This window comes from Xyrauchen texanus, chromosome 13 (genome assembly GCF_025860055.1).
Source record: "Xyrauchen texanus isolate HMW12.3.18 chromosome 13, RBS_HiC_50CHRs, whole genome shotgun sequence".
Taxonomy (NCBI): Eukaryota; Metazoa; Chordata; class Actinopteri; order Cypriniformes; family Catostomidae; genus Xyrauchen; species Xyrauchen texanus.
This window is the reverse complement of record NC_068288.1, coordinates 38,981,356-39,000,200: the sequence shown is the minus strand read 5'-3', so window position 1 is coordinate 39,000,200 and position 18,845 is coordinate 38,981,356. Positions and strand designations below refer to the sequence as shown.

The 18,845-nt window shown below is 41.0% G+C and overlaps 1 protein-coding gene across 1 annotated transcript; it reads right to left on the bottom strand.

Moving 5' to 3' along the window:
- Positions 1-146: 146 nt before the first annotated feature.
- Positions 147-18,845, bottom strand: LOC127654230 (protein ITPRID2-like). Its single transcript, XM_052141325.1, has 11 exons — positions 18,708-18,845; positions 17,732-17,891; positions 12,123-12,165; positions 11,253-11,293; positions 10,462-10,515; positions 8,146-8,179; positions 7,919-8,014; positions 7,226-7,434; positions 6,079-7,124; positions 2,588-2,669; positions 147-906 (listed from the first exon to the last, which is right to left on the bottom strand). The coding sequence occupies exons 2-11, from the start codon at positions 17,877-17,879 to the stop codon at positions 812-814; spliced, it is 1,848 nt and encodes a 615-aa protein (XP_051997285.1). The 5' UTR covers positions 17,880-17,891; positions 18,708-18,845; the 3' UTR covers positions 147-811.

The following is an 18,845-nucleotide window of genomic DNA, read 5'->3' as shown; positions in this document are numbered from 1 at the left end:
GTGAAGGGATTAGTGTGTTAAGGACAAAATCTGTATGTTGGAATCTCAGTAATTCCCCAGTTTTTGGGTCATTCTTATCAGACAAGATCATTGACAAATACTACACCACAATTCAAATAAATTATTTATTAACATAGAAAGGCAATATCTACTGCTGCTCATTTTTATTCTCAGGAACAAGACTGAAAAGTGCATCGAAAGCCAGACCATCGCAGTATTTATCACACAAGAGGTACAGCTGTTGGTGTAGACGTTGAAGTCGGCATATTTATATAACCTATTTACATTAAAACAATTTCTATGGCTATTTCTCCAAAGAAATAAATGTTTGGTTTTTTTTTTTTTCAATTTTTCCTCATAATGAAATGAAATGCTTGGCCCTGAAACATCTTTTTGCTTGACATCACCAGTAATTTTTTCAAGCCCTTTCATCCAGCCAACGGTCATGGAGACAATTTTTCACTTGCTGCCCTATTATTTCTTATTTCTGAACAAGACGTAGTTTTGTGTTAACTTCTAGGGAGCTTAGTTATGTCACCATCTGCTGGTAACCATGGCATTTTGCTTATCAACATTTTTTTTTTTTCTTCCCCAAATAAAATAACATACAGATTCTTAAGAGTCCTCAGAACTTCAAGACTAAAGCTGGAAAAAAGTTCATGCATTTATGAGAGATAACATTAAATAAAAATAAATATGAACACATTTTTAATAATTAAATCACTATAATTCTTCATAGAATGAAACCCCTTAATTTTTAGACCTGGTGAGCATGAGGAAACTGATGCATCTTCACTGGTTTTACTTTGGTCTAGTTTTCGTAGCGATGGAGTGGGGAATGCTGCACATCCTCCTCAGCATATCCACTGCTGTCTGACTGGAAACTGTCACCTCGCAAGGATGAAGCTGATAAAGAAAAATTATAAATGTGTTAGGAACATGAGTTTGATGTACACTCACCTAAAGGATTATTAGGTACACCTGTTCAATTTCTCATTAATGCAATTATCTAATCAACCAATCACATGGCAGTTGCTTCAATGCATTTAGGGGTGTGGTCCTGGTCAAGACAATCTCCTGAATTCCAAACTGAATGTCAGAATGGGAAAGAAAGGTGATTTAAGCAATTTTGAGTGTGGCATGGTTATTGGTGCCAGACGGGCCGGTCTGAGTATTTCTCAATCTGCTCAGTTACTGGGATTTTCACGCACAACCATTTCTAGGGTTTACAAAGAATGGTGTGAAAAGGGAAAAACATCCAGTATGTGGCAGTCCTGTGTGGCGAAAATGCCTTGTTGATGCTAGAGGTCAGAGGAGAATGGGCCGAATGATTCAAGCTGATAGAAGAGCAACTTTGCCTGAAATAACCACTCTTTACAACAGAGGTATGCAGCAAAGCATTTGTGAAGCCACAACACGCACAACCTTGAGGCGGATGGGCTACAACAGCAGAAGACCCCACCGGGTACCACTCATCTCCACTACAAATAGGAAAAAGAGGCTACAATTTGCAAGAGCTCACCAACATTGGACAGTTGAAGACTGGAAAAATGTTGCCTGGTCTGATGAGTCTCGATTTCTGTTGAGACATTCAGATGATAGAGTCAGAATTTGGCGTGAACACAATGAGAACATGGATCCATCATGCCTTGTTACCACTGTGCAGGCTGGTGGTGGTGGTGTAATGGTGTGGGGGATGTTTTCTTGGCACACTTTAGGCCCCTTAGTGCCAGTTGGGCATCGTTTAAATGCCACGGCCTACCTGAGCATTGTTTCTGACCATGTCCATCCCTTTATGGCCACCATGTACCCATCCTCTGATGGCTACTTCCAGCAGGATAATGCACCATGTCACAAAAGCTCGAATCATTTCAAATTGGTTTCTTGAACATGACAATGAGTTCACTGTACTAAAATGGCCCCCACAGTCACCAGATCTCAACCCAATAGAGCATCTTTGGGATGTGGTGGAACGGGAGCTTCGTGCCCTGGATGTGCATCCCACAAATCTCCATCAACTGCAAGATGCTATCCTATCAATATGGGCCAACATTTCTAAAGAATGCTTTCAGCACCTTGCTGAATCAATGCCACGTAGAATTAAGGCAGTTCTGAAGGCGAAAGGGGGTCAAACACAGTATTAGTATGGTGTTATTAATAATCCTTTAGGTGAGTGTATATAAGCAGTTATGAGACCCCAGTTTTGCTTAGAAATTGTTGGTATGCAGATTTTCTAGTTGCTTCCTGTATGGTTGTTTTAGAAATTAAGTTGGACAAGATCAGCCACCCACAGTTCTTGCATTTTACAGCATGAGTCCATTTAACAGTTCACCAAAACACCTCCCTCTCTCACCACATTAACACATGCTTGTTTCTGTGAACTTGCAAGGATGAGTTTGCTTATTTTATTGATAATACTATTTGGGTGATTATCAGCCTCTGCATGTTTAAACTGTCAGGCATAGTTACATAATGTTTATTTTAAATAATGTTTGACTGACTTCTGTGCAATAATTAGTCAAATTAGTGTCTGAAATTTGCCTGATGATGTCTAATCTTGTTTGTAAAGACTTCTCATGTTACTCACATTTGTATTGCTGTGTTGAAACAGACGATGTGACTGTGGAGAGATCTGATGAAATGGCTTCCTCTTCTTCTGCACTGAGCACCTGAATTGAAACACAATACTTAATGACCACTTCATAACCCACGATAGAACATGAAAGGAAACACATGTTACAATAAAAGTGGTGTTTACGGTAGCTGTTAAGCACAGAATACAGTACAAAATGTTTTGTGAAATGACACCAAGTTGCATTATAATCACTCACACCAAGACTATGTTCGAAATAGCATACTAGCATACTACACTTACTATTTGTGCAGTGTTATATAAATAACACTGTACGTGTGTGTGTGTGTGTGTGTGTATACAGTACTTTGCAAAAGATTTATGCAATTATGAAAAATGTTGCATAGTGAGGATGTCTTCAAAAATAATGACATTATGACAACATTTGCAAAAGTAATGTTTGGGAGTCTAACATGAATACTTCCTATTGACACCCTAAAGCGGAAGATATAAATAACAATTTTAAGACAAATGCTCTTGTGAAACATCTTATGTGCCTAAGACTTTTGCACATTAATGTATATATTTATATATACATGCACACTGGTGGCCAAAAGTTTGGAATTATGTACAGATTTTGCTCTTTATGGATAGAAATTGGTACTCTAGTTCACCAAAGTGGCATTCGACTGATCACAAAGTATAGTCAGGACATTACTGATGTAAAAAAAAAACAGCAACATCACTGTTTGAAAAAAGTCAAATCTAGACAGGCCCCATTTCCGGCAGCCATCACTCCAACAACTTATCCTTGAGTAATCATGCTAAATTGCTAATTTAGTACTAGAAAATCACTTACATTATATCAAACACAGTTGACAGCTATTTGTTTCTTTAAAATAAGCTTAACATTGTCTTTGTGTTTGTTTTTGTTTTTGAGTCGCACAGTCTACAATAGACTGACATGTCTTAAGGTCAATATTAGATAAAAAAAATGGCAACAACAAAAAGAAACAGAAACAATGCTTGAAATTGCTAATAAACTGAAGATTTCATACAAAGGTGTACACTACAGTCTTCAAAGACAAAGGACTCTAACAAAGACGGAAAGAGATGTGGAAGGCCAGATGTACAACTAAACAAGATAAGTACATCAGAGTCTCTAGTTTGAGAAATAGATCCCTCACATATCCTCAGCTGACAGCTTCATTGAATTATACCTGCTCAACACCAGTTTCATGTACAAGAGCACAGAGAAGAATCAGGGGTGCAGGCCTTATGGGAAAAATTGCACAGAAAAAGACACTTTTGAAACATAAAAAGAAAAGGTTAGAGTGGGCAAAGAAACACAGACACTGGACAACAGATAATTGGAAAAGAGTGTTATGGATCTTAAACCCATTGAGCTTTTGTGGGATCAGCTAGACTGTAAGGTGCGTTAGAAGTGCCTGCCGTGACAACCACATCTTATGACAAGTGCTACAGGAAGTGTGGGGTGAAATATCACCCAAGTATCTGGACAAACTGACAGCTAGAATGCAGAAGATATGCAAAGCTGTCATTGCTGCACTTGGAGGATTTTTTGATGAGAACATGAAGTAGTTTTAAGAATTTCTGGAAAAAATAATAATAATTGTAATAGTAATTCACATTATTAGTGTCCTGACTATATTTGATCAGTTGAATGCCACTTTGGTGAATGAAAGAACCAATTTATTTCCATAAGAGCAAAACATTACATTATTCCAAACGTTGGCCTATATATATTTTATATATATATATATATATATATATATATATATATATATATATATATATATATATATATATATATATATATACACACACATACTGTATATATTGAGAGAGAATGCCGTGTGTATGAATCGGTGTCTATATTTGGAATGGAATATTAGTGCACAGCATATTGCACTCTATATAATGTATACTGCCTACTACTACTTAAAAATAGGATATGAAACAGTAATTAGTATGCAATGATAAACATTGATAAAGTAATATTGTACAGTGTTGCATAAAACCTCATTAAGTGGCATGTCTAATTCAATGATGTCCAGTAAGCATCTCGTAAATATAGTTATTTTGCATACGTAAACAAGAAATTGGGAAATTACAAAAAAGTAACATGCTACATTGCTGGACATGACCTAATCATGTTGCATGTTTAATTCAGTATGACATCATCCAGTTGCATTATCAGTTAGTCGTAAATGTAGTTACTTTTCATTATTACATTTTGAGTATAATTTTTTGCAGTCCAGTCAAATAATGAGAAAATGTTTGCAATATTGTTTCAGGCTCATTCTTCACACTGGAAATTGAAGGTTAAAGGGATAGTTCACCCAAAAATGAAAATTCTCTCATCATTTACTCAACCTCATGATATCCCAAGTGTGTATGACTTTCTTCACCAGAACACATGAATAAAACTAGAAAAATATCTCAGCTCAGTAGGTCCTTAAAATGCAAGTGGATGGTGTGATCAGATTTTTGAAGCTCCAAAAAACAGACAGTCAATATAAATGTCATCGACGCGACTCCAGCTGTTAGATTTCTAACTGTCTTCTAAAGTGATACGATTTTAAGAACTGAGCTAAGATATTTTTCTTCAAATGTGTTCTAGTGAAGAAAGAAAGTCATACACACCTGGGATATCGTGAGGGTGAGTATATGATGAGAATTTTCATTTTTGGGTGAACTAACCCTTTAAGTTTTCATGTATCACTATGGCCTACAACGTCCCATGTAGTGTGCTCTCTATATAATGCACTTTTTGGAAACTATAGCAGGCTACCCAGGCATTCCATTCATACATAAAAATTAACTTACTGTGAAGTACACTTATTTCATGCTGCAGAAGTAATATGAGTGGTATGCTAATCCGAACATAGCCTTTATCTGTTTGATGCTGAATGATCATGCCATTTTTGTTCAGCAGAGGAGGTGGAATCAACTTTTAAGAATTTGTGTAAATCAAAATAATACTGTCAATGAGGTCTAATATGTGGGCATGCTTTTGCTCTTTAGATGAAACACTGTGCTGCAAGAATGCATTAAGGCCGAAAAATACTCTACGTAAGTACGTACAGTTCAGTGTGTTGTTGCATTCCAAAATATATCAGACCACATTTAACACAATGCAAGTGCACATTGCATTCACAGTGTTTTACAAGGGGCGCTATAGCAGACATGAGTGTGAACTGTCTGCTTCTAAGATTAGTTTTCTTTCAAGCCAACTACTGTCATAGCAGAACACAATTTTGAAGAGAATATTGCTGAGCAGGTAAGTTGAAGTCAAAATATATTTAGCAAATTAACCTAATAATAACTTCCAGTTTAATGGCAAATATTTCAAAGGGAAATCTGTCACGCTCTTGAGTACTGAGATGTGTTACCGCCACAGTAAAGCATGAAGCACTAGCTCCTTCGAATGCATACTTGAGTGTAGAATGTTTCTGGCCTTAAAATTATAAGAGATAACATACCTCCTCCAGCTCAAAAGAGTTGGCTTGTTTGGGACATTGGCTGAACTTGCTTAGGTTATGTGGTTTTGTTGGGCTTAAGTATCTGTAAATGTTGGATGGACACCGTTCCTGTATGTCTCTGTTGGCAAGGGTGATTTTGTTCTCCCATCCAGTGATTGTGATTTGAGATAATGACTTTTGTGTGGTGGCTGTGAGCTCAGAAGAAAGCTCACTGGGACAATTACCAGGAAGTGCATTATCCAGGGCCCCAACCTGGTTATCTAGTGGTGTGGTACAGATTGGTAAACCTGCAGTTGTGATGGGTAAATGCATTGTGTTAGACTGTCTTGTTGAAGGTTTATTTGTCACCTGGTGTGCAAGAGGTAAGTAACTGGCATCCATATTATTTGTTTGTAGACTGCGATAAGGTGCCTGACTGACATATTCCATGACCTGAGGGCATATGACATCATGGGTAATGATAGGAACAGGTTCCATGGTAATGCTGGAGCTTTTCAAGTGAACAGAAGTACAACCTTTGGACTCCATGACTATGTCACTTCTAGAATGCTGTGTCAGCTCAGATGTCGTATCTGTAACTCTCTTAGAATCCGTTCTTTCAGTCTTTACTTCACATGCCTCTTCAAGATCTTTCTTGCCCCTTATAAAACAGTCCATGTCTGAATCCAAATCACCTACTTCCATTTGATGGCATAGATCTGTACCTTGTTTGTTGGCATCATCATTCCCTGAATTCTCCCCGTCTTTCTCAACTGCATGTGACAGACTACAGTTTCGTTTACGTGGTGAACTGCTAGGAGAGACAGAGTCCGAGCCATGGGATCCAGTGTACAAGCACATCTTGGATATAGTGTCTTTTAGCTTTTCAACAGGGGAACGTGGCTCGCTTCGGACACTGGTTCGAGACATGATTTTTTCCTCAAATACTGATGAGAAGGTGAACTGGGGTGGAGCTAGCTTCCGAAGTGGCGTCCGGGACACATGGGAGTACAACGAATAGAATGCATTGGCCATCGCTGTTAATGCCTCTACTTGTTGGAAACGACCTGTGAACAACCCAGCAATGATTATATAGATATATACAGATCATCTATACAGTTGCAGGTGTATTGAAATTGCCTTTGACATTTGGTACATTGTTTCTTACTTGCTAATGAAAGATAGGGGTCTTCCTGGCGTATCCTGGAGAGTTGGGATTCAAGGAATAGCCGAAAGTTGATACCTCTGAGCTGGGATGGAAAGTTGAAGAAGCGAACTGGGACACGGGCAGTCACCTGAGGCTCTTCACAACCAAAACCCAGCTTGAAAAGAGTCTCTTCTGCGTCTTCGGCACGCATATTGAGAACCTCAGACACACTAGTGTGTGTTAGAGGCCATGAAGTGTAAAGGTAAAAAACAAAAGTATGTGTCATTAGAGAGAACTTCAGATAGACATATCTGGTGGACCTGGATGGGAAATGCGCCCACAGAATTTAAATGTAATTCGCTAAACTCTACACTATCTTGCTGTTGAGCAAATAGAATCAAGCTGTGTCCCAAATCACATACTGTTCTAAACCATTTGTAGTGCTATAAGTGAGTAGTGTTTTTACACTGAAAATGCAACGTAGAGTAACTATCCTGTTTATTTATTATGTCCATTTGCAGTTTGACTTTATCATAAATACAAATCCACCATGAGCATGACTGGATCTATGCAAGGTGCTTATCTTTGTGCAGGCCCAAAATGGGGCACCTTCCTCCAATGGGCCAGCAAAGCTTTTATCTTAGATATGCCAATTGCACCTTTTAAATTTAGTATAGTTTTGTCCAGAGTCTTTTGACCCTTCCATGAGCTTACCTGGAAGCAGTCCTGTTTGTAGTGGATGACAGGGCAGTGGATGCGAAACTGTGACCCATGTTGAACAATGGCAAGTTAAGTTTCTGCTGAGGTGTGCTATTGATAAATAAACATTCCACGTGATCATAATGAAAGGAGAGATTAAGAGAGATTATCTGTTGTGTAACACTTAGCTAAGAATGGAGGGCTGTTTGAAGGAGACAGTTTAAAGTCAATGTATTTCTTACCTATACTGTGGCACATCTGATGCAGCACATAAAGCTGTTAAATAAATAATAGCAGGCGTAAGTCTTTCTTTTAAATCTTAAAATAATATTTTTTAAATAGCTTGTTCACATATTTAGTCTTTAAACACCATTTATGTAATTTAGAATACCAAGACATAGATGTTTGTGTTTTGGGTTCAAGTTAAGCTCACTCAACATCATTTGTGGCATAGTGTTGATTAACACAAAAAAATATTTTGACTTGTCCCAAGTTTATTCAAAAAAGAAAATTAAAAAAAATTGCATTTACAGTAGGGGACTTACAGTGGAAGTGAATGTGGTTTTGTCCATAAACATCAAAATACATTGTTTCCAATGTATAGCCACAAGATTAAACATTACACATGCTGAAAAATGATTTTACTGTAATGAAAACGGGTTTGCCAGTGTTAAGCCATTTAAAAGATTGCAGAGTTTACCAGTGTTACATCGTCATGAATAAAAAGTAGCAATATTAGATATACAGGTGAAACTCGAAAAATTAGAATATCGTGCAAAAGTTCATTAATTTCAGTAATTCAACTTAAAAGGTGAAACTAATATATTATATAGACTCATTACAAGCAAAGTAAGATATTTCAAGCCTTTATTTTATATAATTTTGATGATTATGGCTTACAGCTTATGAAAACCCCAAATTCAGAATCTCAGAAAATTAGAATATTGTGAAAAGGTTCAGTATTGTAGGCTCAAAGTGTCACACTCTAATCAGCTAAACACCTGCAAAGGGTTCCTGAGCCTTTAAATGGTCTCTCAGTCTGGTTCAGTTGAATTCACAATCATGGGGAAGACTGCTGACCTGACAGTTGTGCAGAAAACCATCATTGACACCCTCCACAAGGAGGGAAAGCCTCAAAAGGTAATTGCAAAAGAAGTTGGATGTTCTCAAAGTGCTGTATCAAAGCACATTAATAGAAAGTTATGTGGAAGGGAAAAGTGTGGAAGAAAAAGGTGCACAAGCAGCAGGGATGACCGTAGCCTGGAGAGGATTATCAGGAAAAGGCCATTCAAATGTGTGGGGGAGCTTCACAAGGAGTGGACTGAGACTTCAAATGTCGTATTCCTCTTGTCAAGCCGCTCCTGAACAACAAACAACGTCAGAAGCGTCTTACCTGGGCTAAAGAAAAAAAGAACTGGTCTGTTGCTCAGTGGTCCAAAGTCCTCTTTTCTGATGAGAGCAAATTTTGCATCTCATTTGGAAACCAAGGTCCCAGAGTCTGGAGGAAGAATGGAGAGGCACACAATCCAAGATGCTTGAAGTCCAGTGTGAAGTTTCCACAGTCTGTGTTGGTTTGGGGAGCCATGTCATCGGCTGGTGTTGGTCCACTGTGCTTTATTAAGTCCAGAGTCAACGCAGCCATCTACCGGGACATTTTAGAGCACCTTCATGCTTCCTTCAGCAGACAAGCTTTATGGAGATGCTGACATCATTTTCCAGCAGGACTTGGCACCTGCCCACACTGCCAAAAGTACCAAAACCTGGTTCAATGACCATGGTATTACTGTGCTTGATTGGCCAGCAAACTCGCCTGACCTGAACCCCATAGAGAATCTATGGGGCATTGCCAAGAGAAAGATGAGAGACATGAGACCAAACAATGCAGAAGAGCTGAAGGCCGCTATTGAAGCATCTTGGTCTTCCATAACACCTCAGCAGTGCCACAGGCTGATAGCATCCATGCCACGCCGCATTGAGGCAGTAATTAATGCAAAAGGGGCCCAAACCAAGTACTGAGTACATATGCATGATTATACTTTTCAGAGGGCCGACATTTCTGTATTTAAAATCCTTTTTTTATTGATTTCATGTAATATTCTAATTTTCTGAGATTCTGAATTTGGGGTTTTCATAAGCTGTAAGCCATAATCATAAAAATTATATCAAATAAAGGCTTGAAATATCTTACTTTGCTTGTAATGAGTCTATATAATATATTAGTTTCACCTTTTAAGTTGAATTACTGAAATTAATGAACTTTTGCACGATATTCTAATTTTTCGAGTTTCACCTGTACCTTTATACAGATATGGTTAGTAAGTGATTTTATCACACAAAAATCACGTCTTGTAGCTTTACGTTTGAAACAGTGTGCATTAACATGTGTGGACTGGTGCCATTCACTTCCATTATAAGTGCCTGTAACAGATTTTTGCTAATTTTTGTTTATTTGTTTTAATGTCTCCTGTTTTACTGTTTTTCTTTTCTGCTTTCCTCACAATATCTCCTTGATCTCATTGTAACTGAGTTATAGTCACTATTGTTATGGTTTTACTCACCATCTGCTCCCAGACTCAGATCATCCTCAGAGCTAGTGCCTGTCTTCAAAGCACCTGTGGAGTATATTTGACTCATTTCATCATGTTTTAGGCAAATAGCAAAGGTAAATAAAACACTATTTGATGCATTGGCTATTCCATCCATTAAACAATCATTGGTACAGCAGACCTGAATGGAATCTGAAAAGGAACAGTACATTTTACAACCTAAAAAGGGCTAAAATATAAAGGAACTTCTGAAAATTAAGTCATTGTTTTTCCCCAACATGTTAGGGCCCATGTTTTTATTTCATTTATATTTCTTTTCAATTTTACAGCATGTAGAAATCATGAAAATAACTTTGGAAATGATAGGACATTTGCCCAGAGGTCAACTCCCTTCTGAGAAAGAATTGCAGCCATTTTGCATTAGATAAAGATTTAGAGTTGATGCCAGACTTAAGATACTCTCAGTATTTACAAAGATTTAGCCAACTCACTCATTGCTCCTCTCCCCAGCCACTCAAATGTTTGTATCCCCCAAGATACAAAAATCTTTTTAGGGTTAAATACGTTTCATGGAATTCCTTAGAGATTTGCCCAACAATCAGCGCTGAGAATGTGAAAAAGGTGTGCAGGTTCAATCTAGCCCTACTTATTAGATAAAATTGCCAGATTCTCTCAAAACGGCTTTGAGTAGTGCAGGGCAGGCTTTTAACTTACAAAATACTCTGAGACAAATATTACTGTCTTTTTTTTCCACAAAGAAAGCTTGAATTGTAATGCAAACTGTTTTTTTTCCCTTATCCTACCTATTGTCAGGTGTCTGGTTTTTGCTGGACTGGCTTCATTCCTACAGATAAGATACACAATGTAGATTGAAGAAAGACAGGGAGGAAACACAATAAAAATTCACTTTTATCACATGGGAATCAGCAAAGGTCCGTTGGTGATTTGCAGGCATGCTTACTGTAGCCCTTATAAAAGCTAGTCAGATTGAATGCTAAATGCTTTGACTGCTTGACAATAAGATAAAGACCATAAGAAACAGGAATAAATAAATATTGCTCATCTTTGTAGGCTTTGCCAAGAATGGATCTTGTGGGTCCTCTTAACCGTTTCTAAACCGACTACTGCTGTTGTGAATGTGATTGAGGAATGAATTTTATGCTTCATGAGGTCTGCAAAATATCATTCCATTACTTTGTTTTTTCAACACAGGCTAAACAAGACTTGAACCTATTTTTTTAATCAGCTGTATTTGTTAAGTAATTGCTTAACTATTTAAAACAAAATTGCATTGGTCTTTTTTTTACATCTGAAAACATCTAATTTCTCAATGGCTTTTCTAAAACTTGTTGGAACCACCCAAAGCGAAAAGGGTTGAAACAATAACAATTGCAGTCAAATTTTTCTGCTAATTCCTGAACCTGCTGAGCAATAAACAAGGGACAATGTGAAAACAGAATCCTCAATGTAATCTATTAATGGAGCAAATCAATGTTTTGCAACGAAAGCTTTCGAAGAAGCTACTATTAGAAGGTGTATTCTTTTTAACCTTGATGACCTTCAACAAACCTTTGTGGTTTTCAACTCACTTGCATTTATGGTATTAAAGTGGCAAACAATGCGCCTGTTGTCGGTCTTTTACACAGAAAGCATTCAGACACACAAACACTCACCCACAACCTTGGAGCCAGGTTTCAATCTTTCCTGCAGAGTATCCTGTGGAAACAAAATGAAGATGCATCTTAGCTGTCTATTTATTGAGTGTGAATGTGTGTGTGTGTGAGAGAGAGAGAGAGAGAGAGAGAGAGAGAGAGAGAGAGAGAGAGAGAGGTGTAAATGAGCTTCTGTGTAGTTCATCTGGTAACCATCAACTGTCTGCAGTCACTGCGGTGTCATTTTTCTGTCAGTAATGGTTATAATTTCAGTGAACTTTGAGGCAACCTGACTAAACACAGCTACAGTATTATTTCACTATTAGCCAACTTTAATGCAAAAGTATGCCAACATACCATCATATTGCCACAAAGGCCATTGCTGCATGTTTTGTTATTGTGTTTTTGTCAAAAGAATTAAACTATATATATTGTATATACAGTGTATATACACCAGTATATACAGTGCTGTGGAAAAGTATTTGTTTTGTGTATTTGTCATACAAATTTTTTTCAGATCTAGATATAACTAGAGATATAACAAAACAAAGGCAACCTGAGTAAACGCAAAATACAGTTTTTAACTGAAGCAAAAAAGTTATCCAACACCTTTATCACCCATGTGAAAATCTAACTGCCCCCTTAAACGTAATATCTGGTTGTACCACCTTTAGCAGCAACAGCTGCAACCAAACGCTACCGATAACTGGAGATCAGTCTTTCACAACGCTGTAGTGGAATTTTGGCTCACTCTTCTTTGCAGAACTGCTTTAGTTAAGCAACATTGGAGAGTTTTTGAGCATGAACTGCCCATTTAAGGTCCTGCCACAGCATCTCCATTGGGTTCAAATCAGGACTTTAACTAGGCCACTCCAAAACTTTAATTTAGCTTCTTTTGAGCAATTCAGAGGTGGACATACTCCTATGCTCTGGATCATCGTCTTGCTGCATAATTCAGTTGTATTTGAGCTTCAACTCACGGACTGATGACAGGACATTCTCGTGATTTTCTGGTAGAGAGCAGAATTCATGTTTCCTTCAATTATTGCAAGTCATCCTGGCCCTAAAGCAGCAAAGCATCCTTATACCATCCTTGACCGTAGGTATGATATTCTTTTTGTGGAATTCTGTGTTTGATTTATGCCAGAAGTTATGGGACCCCTGTCTTCCAAACAGTTCCACTTTCGACTCACCAGTCCAGAGAACATTCACCAAAAGGTTTGAGGATCATCAAGGCGTGTTTTGGCAAAATTCAGATGAGCCTTAATGTTCTTCTGGGTTAGCAGTGGTTTTTGCCTCAGCACACTTCCATAGATGGCAGTTTTGGCCAGTGTCTTTCTGAAAGTGGAGTAATGAACAGTGACCTGTATTGATGTGAGAGAGGCCTGCAGTTCCTTGAATACTGTCCTTGGCTTTTTTGTGACTTCCTGGATGAGCCGTTGTTGTGCTCTTGGAGGAATTTTAGAAGGTCGGACACTTCTGGGAAGGTTCACTACTGTGCCAAGTTTTCTCCATTTGGAGATAATGACACTCACTGTGGTTTTTTGGAGTCTAAGAGCCTTTTAAATAACTTTAAAACCCTTCCCAGACTGATGTATTTCAATCACCTTTTTCTTCATAATTTCTGGAATTTATTTCGACCATGGCATAGTGTGCTACAGGGTGAGACATTTTAGCTAACTTCATGCTGCTGAAAAAGTTCTATTTAGGAGTTGATTTGATTGAACTGGCTGTCAGTAATCAAGCCTGGGTGTGTCTAGATGGACCCCATTATGAATGCAGTTTCATAGATTTGGGGATTTAGTAACTAAATACTTTTTCACACAGGCCCAGCTGATATTGGATAACTTTTTTTTGCTTCAGTAAATAGCATTATCATTTAATAACTGTATTTTGTGTTAACTCAGATTGACTTTGTTTTATGTTGTATTTTGTTTGAATTTTTGAATTAATTTAGAATAAGATATACATAACAACAGAAGAAATCAGAATGGGGCATATACTTTTCCACAGCACTGTATATATGTTAACATATAATGTTCTGTTTTAGTGGAACCAGTCAATAGTTTCTCTATAGGTATAGTTCACCCAAAAAATAAAATTCTCATAATTTACTCACTTTTGTAAAAGCATAAAAGGTATCATACTGTCACGATTCCCTTGTTGTCTGCCCTGGGTTACCTTGTCTTGTTTTACCTTTGCCCCTTTGTTTACCAGTTTGTCCCTTGTTTACTCCTTAGGTTTCACTTTTGTCCCTTGTTTTACTCCATACTCTCCTTGTCAGCTTCGTGTTCATTGTTCATTGTTTTCACCTGTCCCTCGTTAGTTTGCTTTTGATTTCTGTTTGTTCCCTGTGTATTTAAGCCCTGCTTTTTGTTCACTCCTGGTCTTTCGTTGAATGTTGTTCAAGCCTGGTGTGTGTTCCTTGCCCGTGTTCTTAGTTTGTGTTTGTTGAGTTCTTAGTTTATGTTTGTTTCCCCATCGAGGGTTTTTCCTTTGTGTTTGTTTTGTATATATTGTTTGTTTAATAAAGAAGCCTGCAGTTAGATCCGCATCTCCTCGTCTCCTCGCTGCCTCATTCTTAACAGAACGAAAGACCCACAATGGATCTAGCGGCTTTCCTCAATGAGCTGACCCAAGCAGATCTGTCGGTCCGCGAATACACCTACTTTTTTGTCGCCGTGACCAGCATTGGCGGATGGAGTGAGGAAGCGCTCAAAGCGACTTACCGAGTCGGCCTGCCTACGCACCGGTGGCAAGAGTCACCCGGAATCGAGGGTTACACCTGGCGGGAGTACGTCGATCTGATCTTGTCGACGTTCGCAGCTGACGAACCTCCTCTCTCGATCCCGGGTGTGCTCTCCACAGGAATCAACACCTCCACGCTGCCAGCTTGGTCCGCTCCAGAGTCGGTGTGCCCAGCCCCCTCTGTTCCCGAGCCGGTGTGCTCAACTTCGCCCGCCCTAGCGCCAGCGCGCTCAACCTCGTCAGCTCAAAGGAGGAGGAGGAGGAGGGCAGAAGCTTCTGCTCGCTACTCCATGCCTTCCACGGTCAGCGAGCCTGTGCCCATGCCTTCCACGGTCAGTGACCCAGCGCCTGTAGCCCCCGATGTCAGTGAGCCAGCGCCTGTAGCCTCCGATGTCAGTGAGCCAGCGCCTGTAGCCTCCGATGTCAGTGAGCCAGCGCCTGTAGCCTCCGATGTCAGTGAGCCAGCGCCTGTAGCCTCCGATGTCAGTGAGCCAGCGCCTGTAGCCTCCGATGTCAGTGAGCCAGTGCCTGTAGCCTCCGATGTCAGTGAGCCAGTGCCTGTAGCCTCCGACAGCAGTGAACCTACGCCTGTAGCCTCGACCGTCCCTGAGCCAGCGTCAGCAGCCATGACCATCCAAGAGCCAGTACCCCCCGAGCTTTCCAGAGCGCCGCCTTCCGAGCTTTCCAGAGCGCCGCCCTCCGAGCCTTCCAGAGCTCCGCCTCCCGAGCCTCCCAGAGCTCCGCCTCCCGAGCCTCCCAGAGCTCCGCCTCCCGAGCTTCCCAGAGCTCCGCCTCCCGAGCTTCCCAGAGCTCCGCCTCTCAAGTCTCTCGAGCCTCCCAGAGCTCCGCCTCCCGAGCTTTCCAGAGCTCCGCCTCAAGAGCCTTCCAGGCCTCCGCCTCTCGAGCACCCTGAGCCCCTCGAGCCTTCTACAGTGCCACCTCCATTGGCTCCGCCTCCCGAGCTTTCCAGGGCTCCGCCTCTCGAGCCTCCCAGGGCTCCGCCTCTCGAGCCTCCCAGGGCTCCGCCTCTCGAGCCTCCCAGGGCTCCGCCTCTCGAGCCTTCCAGGGCTCCGCCTCTCAAGCCTCTTGAGCCACCCAGGGCTCTGCCTCTCAAGCCTCCTACGGCTCCGCCTCCTGAGCCTTCCAGGTCTCCGCCTACCAAGCCTCACTCTGCTCTGCCTCCTGAGCCTCCCTTGGCTCCGCCCCCTGAGCCTTCCAGAGCTCCGCCTCTTAGGCCTTCCTTGGCTCCGCCTCCTGAGCCTCCAGAGCCTCCCTCAGCTCCGCCTCCGGAGCCTTCTACGATGTGGTCTCCTGAGCAGTCCACGGCTCCACCTACCTCGGCTCCGCCTCTTAGGCCTTCCTCGGCTCCGCCTCCTGAGCCTCCAGAGCCTCCCTCAGCTCCGCCTCCGGAGCCTTCTACGATGTGGTCTCTTGAGCAGCCCACGGCTCCGCCTACCTCGGCTCCGCCCTCTGAGTTCCCCATGGCTGTGGTTCTGAGGCCGCCTCCCAGGCCACCTGATCCAGTCCTCTTGTGGCCTCCTTGGACTGCCTGTCTGCCCCCTGTGCCTCCTTGGACTGCCTGTCTGCCCCCTGAGCCTCCTTGGACTGCCTCTCTGCCCCCTGTGCCTCCTTGGACTGCCTCTCTGCCCCCTGTGCCTCCTTGGACTGCCTGTCTGCTCTCTGTGCCCCCCTGGACTGCCTGCCTTGTGCTCCCTTGGTCTGTCTGTTTGCCCCTTGTGCTCCCTTGGTCTGTCTGTTTGCCCCTTGTGCTTCCTTGGTCTGTCTGTTTGCCCCTTGTCCCCTCCTTGCCCCCCCCACTCCTTGGACGCTTTTCTGTCTTTTTTCAGTACTCCCTTTTTCTTCTTTCTTTTGAGGAGCGTCTGGAAGCCGCTCCTTTGAGGGGGGGTTATGTCACGATTCCCTTGTTGTCTGCCCTGGGTTACCTTGTCTTGTTTTATCTTTGCCCCTTTGTTTACCAGTTTGTCCCTTGTTTATTCCTTAGGTTTCACTTTTGTTTCTTGTTCACTCCATACTCTCCTTGTCAGCTTCGTGTTCATTGTTCATTGTTTTCACCTGTCCCTCGTTAGTTTGCTTTTGATTTCTGTTTGTTCCCTGTGTATCTCCTGGTCTTTCGTTGAATGTTGTTCAAGCCTGGTGTGTGTTCCTTGCCCGCGTTCTTAGTTTGTGTTTGTTGAGTTCTTAGTTTATGTTTGTTTCCCCATCGAGGGTTTTTCCTTTGTGTTTGTTTTGTATATATTGTTTGTTTAATAAAGAAGCCTGCAGTTAGATCCGCATCTCCTCGTCTCCTCGCTGCCTCATTCTTAACACATACAACTTCAGTGGTTAAATTCATGTCTTATGAAGAGATGTGATATGTTTGGGTGAGGATAAATACTTGTCTTTTTCACTATAAATTCTCCTCCCCATAAGGAATGTGAATCACCAAAAAAAATCAAAGTTCTGGCCACCATTCACTTGCATCAAATGGACCAACAGAGCTGAGATATTCTTCAAAAAATCTTTGTTTAGCAGAAGATATAAACACACCTGAAATGGTATGAGGATGAGTAAATGACAAGATAATTTTGATATTGGGGTGAACTATTTCTTTAATGTGTGAACTTGACATTTTTGCTATCTAACGAAATGCATGCAGTTTAAGTGTGGTCTAAGTGCCCAAATACTATTTGAGGCAACTGAATAATAATAATAATAAAAGTGAAGCCTTGTAAAAACGGTATTTTGCCCTTTTATAACTGTTTACTGCTGAACATGTTTAATGCATTCACTAACTTAATAGGAAATCGGATACTATGCCGCTTCTTTCCATGTAATAGATCTATTGACACATTCTGAACGTTAATCATTAACCTGATGCTCACCATCCACAAAGACGTCATCTTGGTAGGAGAAATGAGGGTGAGGATTTTCTAGTGTAGAGCTGTGCTGTTCCGCCACATTTACCGTAAGCTTGCGGCGGCTACCGAGCGCCCACGCCTGCCGCCTCTCAATCTTCGAAGGACTCTCCATCACTGCGGTCACCTACCAAGATAAAAAGCTGTGTACAGTATTATTTCACCAAAACATTAGCTTTTAGGTCTGCCAGCCAAATATTTAGATTTTAGTACAATGAGAATAATGTCCTGTCCGATTGTCAACACATATTTTGTCATCCTTTCACTCTACCACGTCCATGAAGACACCCGTTGGATACGCCTAGTGTAAGGGGTCGAAAGCATTTTGTGTTCATCTGCACTGTTTCTAAATGTAGGCTATGTGTGTGTGTAATCACACGTTAGATGGACGTCTTTGACCGTTGTGCCGCGTTTCGCTAAATGTAGGCTATAGCATCTCGCGCTTTTTAGACGTCGTGTGTCAGATTAAACAGAACCTCAGTTTTTTAAAACGCGTCTCGAGACTCGCCTTCTGTTAGGTGCGGTTTACACCGAACGCGTGCTTGCGCTAAAAAGCCAGACGCGGCGCCAAGAATGTAACTGAACACACAGGTGTCTCAAGACGCGTTTTAACAGTTTGAGTTATTTTTTTATTTGACTCCGCGTCTAAAACGCCTGAATACACCGCGAGACAAAGGTGAAAGACGTCCGTCTAGCCCGTTTACGTAGAAGAACAATGGAAAAACAGCGCGGACAGACGCAAAAACGCGTTCGGTGTGAACGGCCCCTAATTTCTCCATTACCACAACTCTTAGTTTAACTGATTAAAATTATGTGCATTTGGGCTATAGTTGAAACACGATTCAGTTGCTGAAAGTGCCTTAACAATACAAAACACAACAGTTTCAACACTCTTGTGACGGATGGAGGTTTATTAAGCACAAGGTAGAATCACGTTACATACCTTAGAAAGTGCACAGATCACTCCATTCTCATGGCAATGGCACAATTCACCATTCTAGTGTCCTTCATCCCGTTACACCTTCGAGGATGTCCACCACTGAACTAAAAATAACGCACTGGAGATTTAGAGCCATGGTCG

What these genes read in the sequence shown, in the direction of transcription:
- LOC127654230 (XM_052141325.1), bottom strand. Translation starts at nt 17,879, where the DNA reads ATGGAGAGTCCTTCGAAGATTGAGAGGCGGCAGGCGTGGGCGCTCGGT. An exon ending in ACCTGGCTCCAAGGTTGTGG is followed by an intron (nt 11,294 to 12,122) that starts GTGAGTGTTTGT and finishes TCTTATCTGTAG; the next exon opens with GAATGAAGCCAGTCCAGCAA. An exon ending in TCTGAGTCTGGGAGCAGATG is followed by an intron (nt 8,180 to 10,461) that starts GTGAGTAAAACC and finishes TTTATTTAACAG; the next exon opens with CTTTATGTGCTGCATCAGAT.